General features: G+C 35.8%; 1 protein-coding gene across 2 annotated transcripts in view; it reads left to right on the forward strand.

Moving 5' to 3' along the window:
• Positions 1 to 11,917, forward strand: part of pbx1b (pre-B-cell leukemia homeobox 1b) — a 144,526-nt gene extending 132,609 nt beyond the window's left edge. Inside the window, exons 6-9 of one of the 2 annotated variants that reach the window (XM_052141468.1) lie at positions 666 to 825; positions 2,220 to 2,332; positions 6,157 to 6,246; positions 10,131 to 11,917. In XM_052141468.1, the coding sequence (XP_051997428.1) occupies positions 666 to 825; positions 2,220 to 2,332; positions 6,157 to 6,246; positions 10,131 to 10,223 (456 nt within the window). In that variant the 3' untranslated portion in view covers positions 10,224 to 11,917. The remainder of the gene's footprint in view (positions 1 to 665; positions 826 to 2,219; positions 2,333 to 6,156; positions 6,247 to 10,130) is intronic. The other variant, XM_052141469.1, reaches the window with a different exon arrangement.
• The last annotated feature ends 4,665 nt before the right edge of the window (positions 11,918 to 16,582 follow it).

The raw sequence follows: 16,582 nt of genomic DNA on the forward strand, positions 1-16,582 counted from the left end.
TTGCTGTGGTCTCCAATTCACAGACATAGAAGTTAACCCTGCTATACTTGACTTCCACGTTCCAAACCTGGAAATGTGAAAAGGGTCTGGATGATATTGGTGGCTCGGTTTAAAAATGAAAATAGCGAATTGCTTACTGCATACTGTACAATATACACTGTATACAGCCTACTATTTTTTAAAAGTAGTTTGCGGAACAGTATAGTCTGTCATAATTTTGTAAAAAACAGTAGTATGTATGCTACATTGATTTTAAACAAACTATGTTGTATGAGTGACCTCCAATCTCTGGCATTTTTAATCAAATTTTAAAATATTTGAATATTTATTTAAAGTTTGGTCTGTTACAGTTTGATACATGTTTTAGTCTTTTTTTTGACAATGAAAATATGTTTTCATAGACTAAAATGATATGCCATTTTTAAAGTGAATGCATATGACATGATGAAATAATTAATTCTAAAGGGCATTTTTGTCATAATACAAAAATAATGACTGTAAAAATGTATATATACACATATAGAAAATGTGCATAGTACATACTGTAAAATATAGTAAGAGTTGTATGCCAATCTGAAAACATCCCATAACTGCCCACCATGTAAATTTAGTTTTTGGGCTTCATCCATCATAAGTATCCATAGGATAATTGTTTTTATTGGCAGGTGTCCAACTGGTTCGGAAACAAACGTATTCGATATAAGAAGAACATCGGAAAGTTCCAGGAAGAAGCCAACATGTACGCAGCCCGAACGGCTGTCAGCGCCGCGAGTGTGTCGGCACATGGCAGCCAGGCCAATTCCCCGTCTACTCCAAACGCAGCAGGTAAGAAAATAAACCTAACCGCTCGCAACCAATCAACTGCCACAATCACTCAAACTCACCACACTGATTCACATCCTCATATATTCGGTTGTGATGCAGCTGTAAAAGCAATTTCTTTGATGTCTGGTCACACTGGGGGAAAACGTCTTTTGTTAGTATATTCGTAACGTGAGAAGACTTCATGTTGATTTCGAGCAATCTGGAGTCACCAAAAAACTATTTGAACTATGTTTTCACTTATAAACGGAATGTGGAGATCTAGGGTTTCTGAACATGTTATGCTCTTGTCTCATTCTGTGTAAGGACCTGTCTTGTTTCAACTCACTATTTAGAATTGCTCTGTGTCAGACTTAAAACTTAGAGGAAAAAGGAATATAGACCTTGGTCAGAGCAAATATCGTGTTAATTAGGTACAAATGTTCAATTCGTTGTACTGTTGTGAAGCTGGGCATCTACCATTAAATGGATAATTCACCCAAAAATGAAAATTATCTCATCATTTACTCACCCCTTATGCCATCACAGATGTGTGACTTTCTTTCTTCTGCAGAACACAAATGATTTATAGAAGAATATTTCCGCTCTGTAGGTCCATAAAGTATGTGGAATGTGGCCAGAAATTTGAAGGTCCAAAAAGCACATAAAGGCAGCATAAACGTTACCCATACGACTCCAGTGGTTAAATCTGTCTTTAGAAGCGATCAATATTTAAGTCCTATTTTATTGTAAATGTCCTTTTGACCAGCCCCGATCAGAATACAGCGATATGCACGAAGAATGCGAATTGCCAAAAACAAAAGAAGAATGTGAAAGTGAAAGTGGATTCGTATATATATATATATTAGTGGATTAGTGGATTCGCATTCGTGCTCTAAAAATGACAAACAAATTCAAAAAAGTAGTTCATACAACTTGTGCACTATATTCCAAATCCAACCTGATCTCATGTCTCTTACAAAAACTTCCATAGAGAAATATAAATAATCACTAAACATAATTCTGTTTTTAATAGGAAAATCACCATGGAAGAAAAAGAAACATCAGGGCTTAGAACGAGACGAGGGAAGCTTATATAATTGGTTGGTCTAAAAGTCGTACCATTTGGTACAAGCCAAGTCATAAAATATCTAACGATTTCACAAATTAGCCAAAAATTACAAAAAATATTGCACAGAAGTTATTTATTTGTGGCATCATTCCAAAAGCAAGCTTTCTCCTGCTCTCATCTCAAGCTCTCCTGCTTAGCAACAATTCTTAATGCTTGTCTTCATATGCTGCTTAAACTTTAGACTCTTTAAAGCTTATCTAATTATAACTTTGCATTTCTGCACTTTTACATTTTTCCTTTCTCATTTCTCTTTCTGGTTCTGTCCGTGCATCCTCTCTTCTCTCAGGTTCTGCTGGCTCTTTTAACATGTCAAACTCTGGCGATTTATTCATGAGTGTTCAATCTTTGAACGGGGACTCATACCAGGGCTCTCAGGTGGGAGCTAATGTGCAGTCACAGGTATAGCGCTCACAACACTCTGAAATTTCCTACAGAAACCTCAGACCAAAGCTAAAACATTTCCTCTGCTCAAACAAACTCAAAAACTCGTGCACAGTGCACACATTGCAAATTTCGTTATCAGCACAGTACTTGCAGCCTGTCCGCATGTCAAGAAAAACTGGGCTGCGCGCATACTGTGCTGATGATGAAATTGGTGCAGTGTTGTGAGTCATTATGTAAGGGATATTACATTATCCCACTTATTACACAGCTACTAACCAAATAATTAAATACAGGGACAAAAAGTATTGATTTGCATTGAAATTATAGCATTATCTGAAACGAAAGAACTTTCTGAATAGCTAAAATCCAACTCCGGTTTGTGTCTTGGGTTCTGTTGGTGTCTGACTGCTTATATAGCTTATCACAAGACTGCTTGCCAAATAAATAAATGCACATGCAATATTGTTTTAATCGCACAGTGATCCGAGAAGCGGGAAAGATGGCCCGCAAAACATGGATGAGTGTTCTGATACATTGATGCACGGTTGTTACTCAGAAATATCAGATCGCTAGTTGGTGCCATTGACCAATCAAAATCAAGAATTCCAGAGAGCCGGGTAATAAAATGGAGATACATGTAGAAATCTAGACATTATTTTGAATTACAGGGTTCCGGTTAGGGTTATTCCTAAACTGAACCCTAATTGCTTGAGCGGAAAATACAACAATTTCTCCGTATAGTGTTTTAGAAACTAACTTAAAAGTAACTAGATCAGTTAAACTCATCTGCCATCTTGAATGGATTTACTACTGCCTTAGGTGCTGTTGAGACCGAACATATCCTTACTGTCACGATTTCCTGTTGTCTGCCCTGTGTTTCTCCTTTGCCATCTGTCCCGGACTACACTTCCCATAATTCCCTGCCCTCATCACTGCCAGCTGTCCCTCATTGTTCCTCACCTGTGTTTAATGTTCTCATTTAGTCTTTGTGTATTTAATGCCCTGATTTCTGTTCAGCTTTGTCAGTTGTTAAATGTAATGTCTGTTCTTGAATGTGTTCCTGCCCATGCCCTTCGTGGATGTTTTCTCTTGTTTATATTTTGGTTTCCCATCGTGGATGTTTATTTTGTTCCCTGTGTTTTTGTTTTATCCCGGTCTTGTTTTTTTTTCATGAAAAGCTGCGTTTAGATCCTACTCCTCGTCTGCCTCGTTACACTTACACCAAAGGTCTGAGTTGATCTACTAACGCAATCTTCTAAGTAATGTGTCTTTAAGATTTTCAAAATTAATGTGCATATTATTGGGGTGCCTCCAGATGCACATAAAATATGGCGGAGAATACAAAGAACACCCATTGATGACACACATTAATGTGAAATTAAAATATTTCTCATGAAAACTTTTTTATTTGGTTATTTTAGAACTGAATATCATAACTGATACCAAGGATCATAATCCTTCTAATAATTTATGCCCAAATTATGTTGTAATTTACAGTAATGTTTTAAAAAATGTTTTTAACTGGCGAAATAATGCAAAATATTTTACGTTTTTTCCAGTTCTCAAAGCAGGCTGATATGCACAGGTGTGGCGAACAGGTGTTGTTTTAGCCCCGTGAAAGAGCAAGGTGCAAGCAGCTTCCCTTGTCTCTTGCGTGCAGCTAACTTTGCCATTTAAATTCATCAGTAGTGGGATGGCTTAATGTTTACTGTACATCATTTTCTTCTTTGTGAGTTATGAATTCACTCCGCTTTGTTCTGAAACATTGAGAATAGTGTCATGGGTATTCTCATCTACTATTGCGCTTGTTAAATAGTAATGATTTTATGATGGTATTATATAATCCTATGAATAAACATATTTATATAAAAAAATGCCATATTGAATAAAAATTATGTGGTATTTTGTGAGAACTGTACTGTAAGTGAGCATGCATTTGGTGGAATTACCACAAGCAAAACGTGTAGCTATTTGCAAGATTTTTCTTTGTAAATCACCCAAAAAATTACACGCACATGTAACTTCATTGATTTGCACTAGCAAATTATTACCCGTTATTTAGGATCCTAATACATTTTAGTTTAAAAACGCATTTATATTGCTACAATTACATCTCTCATCCAAACTAGAATTACATTATGCTCCACCGAAAATGGAGTGTTTCAAAAACGCTCTCCATTACCGCATACTTTTGAAAAATATGACGTCAGGAAACAAAAACAAATTATTGCGGATGTTGCCTTAAAGTTCTTTTTAACTTGACGCGGCATCTAAAAAACGTGGTGCTCATGCATGAGATGTGGCGCAACAGCCAAAGATGTCCATGTAGTGCATTTTTACTTAAAAACACGCCAAACTGTAAAAATGTCTTGAATTAAAATGGTAAAAGAATGTAAAAATGCTACAGTAAAAAATTATTTTGCCATTTAATTAAGTGTAAAAAAGTATATTATGTTGAACAAGAGAATACATGTACAATTATGGTAAAAACAATAATTGTGCATTCCCAGAAGTCCTTGCTTGACCCGTTTCATTATATTTCATGGAAATTATGTTTAATATCAGTTACAGTATGTGCATTGGTGTACTGTGTTATATTTTAATTTGTTAGTTAATGTGTATGTAAATTGAGTTAAATGGAAAGGAGGAGGCGAGAACTGGCCCCGCCCTCCACCCTGTCATATTCCTCCCTCGTTCTCTCAGGCAGGGGAGCCCCCAGCAAGATGTACATTCCCTGGGGGAGGGCGTGCCCTAAGCCCTGTCTGCTGGCAGGTTATCCCCGTCTACCTGGATGAGGGAGGGGACAAGGGGAGGGAAACAGAAATATAAAAAATGGGGGGGATACTTCCTGTAATAGTGTAGTACCCCCCAAAAAAACACTGTAAAGCAGTTCAATGGAAAGGAGGAGGCGAGAACCGGCCTGGCGATATAAACAATATTTTAATGATTAACTTAAACAAAAGACAAACACACACACATGTCCGTAAATGATCTCTCTCTCATCGCACCACCGTCCGCAATCTGCCTTTATCCCTCTCGGAGGCTTAATTAGCCTGAAAAGGGACCGGGTGTGTATAATCACGACCGGGCCCCACCCTCCGCCCTGTCACAGTGTATTACATTATTTTAGTGTCACATGTTACCGTGATGGTGTTTGTGTGAGTAACACTGTGCATTGTCACTGTGTATTAATTATTGCTTTTGGAAAGAGTCACTCTTAATGAACTTTAAGTCATCGTGTGGCCTTATGAAGTTACCACAGTGATTAACAATACATTTTAAAGTGAAAAGCAGACATTTATAGTTCCAGTAGTTTAGTATTTCAAGTTTTTATAATTTAATAATATAAACAGAAGTGAATCGTAAAATTTACAAGCATCAAAATTACATCCCGTAAAGCCTAAAACATGGTCGCCGTGTAAATTCTGGCAACCACAACTTCCGGTATGTTACCGTAAATTTAACCGAATTTTTTTAAAGATACACTAATGTTGCTGTATACCTTTTGTAGCAGCTGTCTGGTGTGCACCTTTGATGCCAAAAATTTTCGAGTTTGGCAGCTCACCAGATTTTAGAACAGAGCCTTAAATGTCTAACTAAAAGTCAGATGTTTTGTCTGCTTGTGATCGCAACATTTCTGATGCAGAATGTCCTTTGACTTTGCGTTGTCTCTTTTCATCATGTTTTCTTTGTGTCTCTTTGTGTTGTTTGTTTTGTTTGACCGTGCTTTCTTCTTTTTGAGTTTGAACTTGCTTTGTTTGTTTGCATTGATTCATCTGACCTTGCGTTTGCACATTGTTCTTGCATTCTAACCTTGCTGCGTTGATTTTGTTTTTCAGGTGGATACCCTTCGCCATGTTATCAGTCAGACAGGAGGATACAGTGACGGCCTCGTGGCAAACCAGCTGTACAGTCCACAGGGCATCAATGTAAGGCGAGAAAAAAACATGTATTTTTTTTCCCCCGTTCCTCTTGTTTTTCCCTCTACCAATTATTTCAAACCCATAGGGCTTGGATTGCCACTTAGTGGGACTTGTCTGGGAATCTGTGGTCACTTAGTTGATTGCCTGTGTGTTGCGAATGCCACGGGCGCCGCACTGCCCAGCAAGACGTGGACAAGAGACTGGCCCCCTTGCGCCCGGCATCTGTCCAAGCCCATCCAATCAGATCGGCCGCGGCACCTGCAGCCACACTCACCGCTAATAGAAGGGAGGGGGAGGTAAACAGGTGACACAGGACGGCTGCAAATGTACAGCCCCGAGCCCTAACCCTGATTTTTCCCAAAGGACAACGACAAAAACATTCCATTTATTAATTTAATTCCATGGACAATCTTGCAGCTACATGCTAAAAATAAAGGCAGATGCCGATGGTAAAACAGTAGCAGGAGGACATCCTATGTGTTTTCTTTGCGTTTGAGGGGGGAATGGGAGGGGAGCTGCTGGCAATTTGGCACAACACGAAAATTCGCAGCGACAAGCCATGTTGTAAAGGCTAAAATCAATACGACAGACACGCAGGGAGCGGAGTGTGGACTTGGGACAGCAATCCAAGCACATTGCTCAGATCAGGTTCCCGCCAAGCTAATGGTCTTGACAGTGAGATGGGACGAGAACGAGGGCGGGGAGTGGGGGCGGGGGCAGCGGTTGAGTTACCGTGTCTTGATCCCGCTGCCATTCTGTTGCGCTTCAGCGGTCGTATGTTAATGAGGGAAAGCACGGATGTATTCAAATCCTATCAATTTTGGAGCATATTAGCATAAAGAACTCAAACACACTATACATTCAGATCAATAATTAATGTATTTAATTACACTACCAGTCAATATTGATAGGCTACATACCTACTCATTCTTTATTATAATTTTTTTGTAAATTTGAGTCAAATAGTGAAGTCATTGAAAATATGTAATAACACAAATGGAAGAATGAGAATTATGTGGTGACCACAAAAAAATCTAATCAATCTTTTATTTGAACTTTTTCAAATAGTGTTGTCAAAAGTACTGTTACTTTGGTACCAAGTCGGTACTAAAATAAAAAAGATGTAACGATACCAGTGTTTCTGCAGTACTAGTAGTACCGAGCACCGAATCTATCCGGTAACAGCACGCAGTATGACTGGCTCACTGGGTTAATTTGAACGTGTGCTCTGTTACTCCTTTTACACTGAAATGGACAATTAATCCTAGTGACATGTCCTAATGTGATTTATTAAACAGCTGAATGTTGCAATCTTAGTGTGGAAGAGCTGCGTACTTTAAATGAATGTATAAATCTAACCGCTCATGCTCTGGAATCTCCATAGACATTGAGAATCATTCACGTTGTTTGAGATGAAAAGCAGAGCACTGATCTACTGTGAACCATGAGGCACATGTAAACTGTATATTTATGTAATTAATTCACAGCATTTGCTCTTTAATCTCAACTCAACTTTATTTATAAAGCATTTAAAACCTGTTGATTCTCATTGACCACACCCATGGGCCTGACTTTACTTTGCTTAAATTACTTCACATTTACTATATAGTGTGCTGTTCAAAATTGTTACAAATATTTTAGATCTGTATAATTTGTCAACATCATTAACTTTTTAGACACTAGACTATATAGTAAATGTGAAAATTGAAGTCAGTTTTGGGGTGGGGGGGCATGCACATCAGCTTAAAACAACAGAGTTGACCAAAGTGCATCACAGTAATAGCATTTAGAACATAACATTTTAAAATTACCACATACACAAACACGAGTATTCTAAAATACAAACACTGCAAAACTGTCCTACATTTCATTTGTCAGACTCAAAGGACAGTGTAAAGAGATAAGATTTCAGACGTGACTTGAAAGTCTTCAATAGACCTTTTTCAGACTGTGATGACACGTTTCCGCCTTATTTAGCAGTGTAAATCTAGCAAAATGTATGATAATATTTTTTAAATATTGAGTGTAAGTTTATAACATTATGAATTGTGTTATATTACTCTGGAATTAGTTAAAGTTATTTCTATTACAGCTGCTGAGAGAGTAACAGTAAATTTGGCATCTTCTCCCATCTGACTCTCTTAATCCACTGCTATCTATTTTTTTTTTTCCTCTTCTGGAAAGTCATTCAAATGTAATAGTGGATTTTTTCTTTTGCTCTTGGAGCAAAAAAAAAAGTGTAAGTGAAATAATATTTGCTGTGATCTCCCACTCACCGCTGTCGAAGTTTACCCTGCAAACGTTTACTTCTGCGTTCAGAGTGTGAAACTGGGCCGTGTTGTGAACTGTTTTTCCAGAAAAGTGAAGCCTCCGGTAAAAAACACACGTCATAATAAAAGTACCATTCAAAATAAAAGCTAGATGTTTAAAATTTAAGAATTTAAATAAAACATAGAATAACTATATAGTACAACTGTATAGTCAAATTTAATATTATCTGTATTAGTAATAGTAATAATAATAATAATAACAATAATTCATCTATTTATAACAGTTCAATCAAATTTTGGCCAAAAATGCAATGCCATGTTAAAAAGTTATATTTTCACACATTAAACAAATATTTTCTGGAAAATAATAATAATTATTAAACTAATTACTAAAAATAACTATAGCACATTATCATATTAGCATATTATTGCTGTGGTATCGAAATTGGTATCGAGAACCGTGAAATTTCAATGGTATCGGTACTGACTACTGAAGTTTTGGTACCGGGACAACTCTATTTTCTATATAAATAAAAAAAATATTAGTACGTAGACATAATTAAATATTTGTCTATAGAACCAATTTCAAGCATTTAAGAACTAACCCTTATTCATGAGAAACAAACATTTTGTCAATTACAAACTTTTGACTGGTAGTTTGATTGACTGTATTCAATTATGTGACCTCAGTTATGCCATATCTTGCTCATTTCTATTCAAAATGTATAAAAAAAAAATCTATATAACATAGTTACAAAATGTAAATACAGGTTACAAAAATTGACCACGGTAACTTTTTTCTTTCATTGTAGTAACAAGTGACAGTTGATAGTAGTTACCATGTTTTATTTAGCAGAAACTATGGTCACCATGATCATTTTTTGTTTTATTGTGTCTGAGTATTCCTCGCACAATCTGTCCATCTGTGTTCATGCAATTTACTGTTAATATCCCAAATGCTCTTCACCACCCCTGTCTTTGAGCGTTGTGATGGCTTTTGATTTGCAGTGTGCGTTTGGTGTCTTTTTTCACATTTGATTCTCCGAATGTTCTTGCTCTGATTTTTGTTTTGTTTATTCTCTCAGTCTTCATCCTTTCCTCTCAGTTTTTGTGTGTGTGTGTGTGTGTGTGTGTGTGTGTGTGTGTGTGTGTGTGTGTGTGTGTGTGTGTGTGTGTGTGTCAGTTAAATGACAACTATTAAACACAGGACTGTTTTACATGGAAATAAAATGAGTTCACATTTCAAGAAAATTTGTGGTCTTGTGCTTTAAGATTTTAACCCACTGTAGTGTTTGAAGAGTAGTACAATTCTTCAGTTTTAGACATTAACGCCTCTTTAAGTTCTGGTTGGATGAGGCATGTTCAAAGCCTATGTTAAAATACATATATAAAGCCAACATACCTAACCTGTGATTGCACATCAGTTGAATTCTTTATTAATGTGCCAACCATTAACCTCCAACCATAACACTCCATCATGCCCAAATCCTGGTAATGCACAGCCTGAAGTGCCTTACTACTATAAAAAATGTGTATGTATCTGGTTGAAAGATTTCTCTGGTGTTTTGATAAAAACAATTGCAAACTCATCATATTTGTTGGTTGTTTTCTCTCTGTCAGACGAACGGTGGCTGGCAGGACCCCACCACCCCCTCCTCCGTCACATCCCCCACAGAAGGACCCGGAAGCGTTCACTCTGACACCTCCAACTGATCTCAGAACGGACTCTCTCCACCACACCAGACTGACTTAACCCGCCTCACACTTTACATGCTCTTCTCTCCAGTGTGTAAATGAAAACACAAAAGCTTATAATCATCTTCACAATAATGTTTTTTAATGCTACCTCTCAGACATAAATGTGTGACATTAATAAACAAATAGTGACAACAAATGGAACAAGACAAAGAGAATAGGAAGATTAGAGTAGATAGTTCGATATGTCAACCCTGTTACAGAAGTGATCGTTCAATGCCTTCGTTAACAGAAGAGGCATTATGTCATGTTTGAAACATTTTGCAATTTTACCATAGTGCCAAAGTACTTTTATACATAAACACTCTTCAGTAACATTTTACATTACACATATTTAAAATTTTTATTTTATTTGTAATAGACAACAGAGAGTTGATTGGTTTTACACTGCCTCAAGTAAAATAAAAATTGTTAATTTGCAACAAATAATGGATGGTCATAATTTTGCAGTTCAGTTTATAAAGTTTAAATAGATTTGGTGTACCAATTTGCATTTAATATCTAAAGGTAATTTATTATTTTTTTGCATCTTAAATGAAGGCGTTCAATAAATTCCTCCACAAATATGGAGGATCTCTTTATTGAATTTCATCACCGCACATCAGAATGCAATAAAAGGCAATCGTAGTTAACTAATCCGAAATGTAAATAATTTTTTCACAAGGTTGTTTCATCCGGTTTCGTACCATGTCAGCCTGCTCATTGGGCTACCCTTATACCAAAAACCACAGATGTGTCCGTTCTTTACGTTAATATCACTTTATTAACGTTGTTCATGTTGTAAATTGTGTAATATCAGCACTGGGAAGTGTTGTCCGCAAAAGTCCTGGTGCGTTATTATCAAAACCAAAAATCCAGCTGGAATTCTGTTGCGTTTCTTGAAAAAGGAAAAACAAACGATGGCACAAAAATGCAGAAATCGTTCGGATATATTTTTGATGCCCTCCTGTTGTAAATAGCCAATTCTCGTTTCTTATTTCATATTCGGCTTGTTTACAGGGCAACCATATTTCTTATTTTTTTTCTTGCGAGCATAATGTGAATTAGCCCAGGAATGTGCGCTAGCTTCTATATGTAGATATGCACCTTTACTCTTGGTTTGCATCTTTTGATAATAGTCACATCCATGTTCATGTAAAATGTTGAAAGCGTGGCTATGAATTCGTACGATTTTGAGATTTCAGGATATTCTCATGCTCCTGAAAATATCAAATAATAAATTCTCCAATGGTAAATACAAGATCAGGTCCACATTTATTGCATTTAGAAATGAGGTGCCCTTTGCTCACAACATTCACTGCCTGCCCAGCAGCACCGTATTGAGAAAAGCTTCATATAATGATGCTTTTAGTTTTTGCATACAAAGCCGTTTGTAAAACATCAAATGTTTACTTTGTTGCATGTCTTTCGTTCTTTAAAATCCTGCAGTGTTTTTGAATATTTCTCTTTTTATATATTAAGTGCAGAGACATTCTCTTGTCAAGTTTTAACTTTGAAGATCTCTGCATATGTATAAAAGGAATAAAATGGAACAGCAAACTAATGTCTTTTCGATTCCAACTAGTTTTTTTGTGAAAAAAAAAGGTGTAGGGTTTTTAGTTTTTTTGGTCTCTTAATTTGTACTGGTAATGCATATTCTGAATAAATAGTTTCTTTTGATGCAATTTGTTTGGAATTCTTGTGTCTGATTTAATTTTTAAAATGTACATTTTATTATATTTACACTTATTGGTGTTAACAAGCTCAATATTTCAACCCTGTTATGGGAACAATTCAGTGATAAGTTTTTCACAGATTTCGTTTTTATTTTGAATGTAACAGGGCTGATTGGTTGTTGCACAAAACATTTTTTGAAAGGGCAACGTCATGCAATAATAGTATCATTTTTTAATTATAAGGTGAATTATTACAAGGGACATCAAAATTGAGATATACTACTAAAGTTTATCAATTCAAATTATAAGTTTATTTTGCAGCAGTATGTTTGGGACCCCACATGGTCTGCTTGATTTATAAAGATAAATATAATTATATTTACACTTACATTGCCTAATATTTAGTTTTTTATATATTTAATATCACATTTTTAATGTAACAGGGTTGAATGGTTGTTGCACAATACATTTTGAAAGAGCAACGTTGTGAGTTATTAATATTTTTTTCAATTATAATACGTGATTTTAAAAGCCATGTAAACTACTAGAATGCATTCAATTGTATGTATGTGAATTTTAAACATGGTGTGATGGGGTTGAAATAATGTAGCACTTTGGGGTAAGGCTTATGGGTTTTAACAATAAATCACTATTTGTACTTTACAACGCCAAAACCAAATATTTAGGATTTGGGGTAATTTGTTGACTAACATTCTGAATATTAAGGAAGCCACATCCCCTATGGTGTTCCCCCAATATCTATAGTAGTTACGGGCCTTATACTTGGGCCTTAGATGGAATAATATGACTTCTCAGATTACATGCTAAAAAGTTTAAAGATAAAAAGTTCGGACATGTTCTGGCACACGTCACCTGCGGATGACCCTTATTTTCTTAGAAGATGCTTCTTTACCAAAGCAACAAGCAAAAGCAATGTACAAAGAAAGTTGTGTGGAGTAGTTGAAGTTTGGTGTGTAAAAGCAGCCCGTGTTAACATTATTCTACACTGTTGCGATGGAGTGCTCCCGCGGTTAAGTGCGCTGTGATATTTCTGCAGCAGGTTCAGTCTATTCTCTTACGGGCTGCACTTCATAAATAAATTAGCTTTCAGAAGCAAGCGTCCTCACTCTATCTGCTGTCCTCAGGATGCTCTCTGTGAAAGGTCAGCAGCCCAGGGACTGTTGTCTGGAAAACAAATTAAGGGAGGAAGATGAATGCAAAGCAAATCGCTGCACATTTATTGATGGCCACCATTTAGAGTATCTCTGTATTCCATTTTTCACTCACCATAAGCGAGACCTTGTTCTGAAATTGAATTCAGAGCAGAAACTTTTGGGTGCAGTCACACTGCAGGACAGTGTAAAAACCTCACAAATCACAAAAGAGAGGAGAGGAGGTAAACGCTTATAGTAAGAATCAAATAAATTACAATCTACATTTAAAAGGTTCATTAGAGGGTTCGTTTTTTTTAGTATATGGTTTGTATGGATGATTGCAGTTCAGCAATGACAACTCTCAAAAAGATTTAGCATGTTAATGTATGACATATTGAAAGGATGTTTGTTTTGAATGACGTCATCTGCTATGCTGCTGCTGCTGTAGAGCAAGTACTGAGTATTACTACTGCTAGAAAATACACAAAAATACTGAGTTAAGCATGTGGACATGCTGCTGCAAAACAAGACCAAACACAAGTCATGCTACATTGAGCATGTAGGACATGCTGCTTCTGCACAAACTGGCATTCAAACAATCCCAATATAGCTAGACAAGTGGAGCTGGCATGGGGTGGATTTCAGAGAAACCTTTAACAGCATTGTAAAACTGAGCAATATAAATGTTGATTTGCTACCTGATGACATGTCAAAGCTTCAACCATGCAAGCCCAATTTGTTAACACATGTGAGTGAGCCAACTGACTAACAGATAACAAGTTTAAAGAACATATCAGCTTGCGCCCCATAGAGTTTCATGGCTGAACTTTGGTCATTTATACTTTATATAAAGCTTGTATATACAGCATAATCCATCACAAAGGTATTTATAAATGCATTATATAATGCTTCCATGATGTCTTGTAACACATCTTATAATACGTTTTTATGTTATTGTGAATAATTAAAACCATTGTTATAATACTTATCTACTCATAGTAATACATTTAAAGAGTATATAACACCCAGTTTTATCTGTTACATTATGGTCTTCAGAGGTTTAAACTTGTTTATTAATTATTATTAATGTGGTTTATATTATTTATAAAACAATATTCTGCCATTACAATGTCTAAAGCTTTATGATGAATTACAAATACTATAATGCATTATAAGGATCATTCTCAGGAAATGGTGGAATTAGTGCCAGAAAACATGACAAAGTCAATGCGAAACTTTCAAGAAATCATATTTTCCCAACTCAGAATCAGGAAGCCTTAACCACCATAGACAATGTGGGACCATCATAGGTGGATTTGATAAAGGACTAAAAAAAAAATTTGTTTCATATTTAAGCATTTCAATTCTTTAACAAAATCATATTTAAGTGATTCATATTTTACAAAATAATATATATAATTTTTCTTGTTTTTGCTTCTTCCAAATAAGTAATCACATATGTACAGCAAGGCAATGTTGTTAAACAAAGTTATGAAATGAAAATACATCCTTCCCTATATCATTTTTCAGATGTTCACAAAACATTTCTTAACTCAGAATTTTTTTTAAAACATGCTTTTATGATGTATTTGTCTTGTAAAAGCAATGCAGAACCATCAGTGCATGTTACCTCTTTTTGCATAATGCACGTATGATGTACCATATCAATGTCAGTACAATGCACACAAATCCACCCCTGTGTGATAGTCTGTGTGCTGGAGGGGCGGATGTGAAAATCTCCCAGGTCTGCAGGGCATGAATTAAAGCTGGAGCTGATAGCGAGAGTCTTTGTTCCCATGCAGGGATTACTGAGCAGGGAGGATCTCATGTGACTAAAGGGAGGATGAGCTACGTCTTATCTCCTCTCGTTTATATCAAGCAGAAAAAAAAAGAATTAAGTGTTCTTCATGTGATGCTTATCATACTGACACGTTGAATGAGGGTCGTGAATTCTGCATAGCTGCAGGGATTTTAGCTCCATCAAAACAAGCACATAAAGTTCTTCCCTAATGACTCTGGTTATATGGGACATTCCTGTTATGCAGTAGCTTTTCAACTCTGTAACTTTTATAAAATGAATATGCTTTTCATTAAGTATTTTCAATAAAAGAATATCCCAGACTTTCAGAAACATGATCTGGTCAAACTCAGGCTCTTAAACTTTATTATTTAAAACTTGATTATTTACACAATGGCAAGAAAATTTGCAAGATATAAAGAACATAGCATGGTTGATATTAAGACATTCAATTTCATATTGCTCAGTGTGGGATTTACTTGAAGTTAATTTCTATATTTCTTTAACCATATTCTGAAATGTTTATATTATCAAAATTATTTTTGTAACAAGATGTAATGATTTAGAGTGAGACAAACCAACTTATTCCAAAATATATCAAAGAGGTTTGCCTGTTGTTTTACCTGTAGAATTATGTCTTGAATTATGTCTACTATTTTTTGTTAGTTAAAGAGATATTACAAAAGACAAACAGGATGTAAAGTGAATATATATATATATATATATATATATATATACACTAGTGGCCAAACGTTTGGAATAATGTACATATTTTTCTCTTATGGAAAGAAATTTGTATTTTTATTCACCAAAGTGGTATTCAACAATGTATAGTCAGGACATTAATAAAGTGAAAAATGACAATTACAATTTGAAAAAAAAAATTCAGCATTCTAGCTTCAGTTTGTCCAGATACTCAGGTGACATTTAACCTCACGCTTCCTATAGCACTTGACATAAATGTGGCTGTCTTCTCACGCACCTTACAGTCTAGCTGATCCTACAAAAGCTCAATGGGGTTAAGATCCATAACACTCTTTTCCAATTATCTGTTGTCCAGTGTCTGTTTCTTTGTGTGCACTAACCTTTTCTTTTTGTTTTTTTGTTTCAAAAGTGGCTTTTTCTTTGTATTCTTCCCATAAGGACTGCACCCCTGAGTCTTCTCTTTGCTGTTGTACATGAAACTGGTGTTGAGCAGGTAGAATTCAATGAAGCTGTCAGCTGAGGACTATTTCTCAAACTAGAGACTCTGATGTACTTATCCTCTTGTTTAGTTGTACATCTGGGCCTTGTCCTTGTTAGAGCCAGTTATCTTTTGTCTTTGAAGACTGTAGTGAACACCTTTGTATGAAATCTTCAGTTGTTTGGCAATTTCAAGCATTGTATAGCCCACATTCCTCAAAACAATGATTGACTGACGAGTTTCAAGAGAAAGTGGTGTCTTTTTTTTACATTTTTGACCTAATATTGACCTTAAGACATCCCAGTCTATTGCATACTGTGGCAACTCAAAAACAAACACAAAACTTTCAGCTGTGTTTGATATAATGGCAAGTGATTTCCTAGTGCCAAATTAGCAATTTAGCATGATTACTCGAGGATAATTTGTTGGAGTGATGGCTGCTGGAAATGGGGCCTGTCTAGATATGATAAAAAAAGAACTTTTTTCAAATAGTGATGGAGCTGTTTTTTACATCAGTAATGTCCTGA

The sequence above is a fragment of the Xyrauchen texanus genome, chromosome 13 (genome assembly GCF_025860055.1).
Source record: "Xyrauchen texanus isolate HMW12.3.18 chromosome 13, RBS_HiC_50CHRs, whole genome shotgun sequence".
Taxonomy (NCBI): Eukaryota; Metazoa; Chordata; class Actinopteri; order Cypriniformes; family Catostomidae; genus Xyrauchen; species Xyrauchen texanus.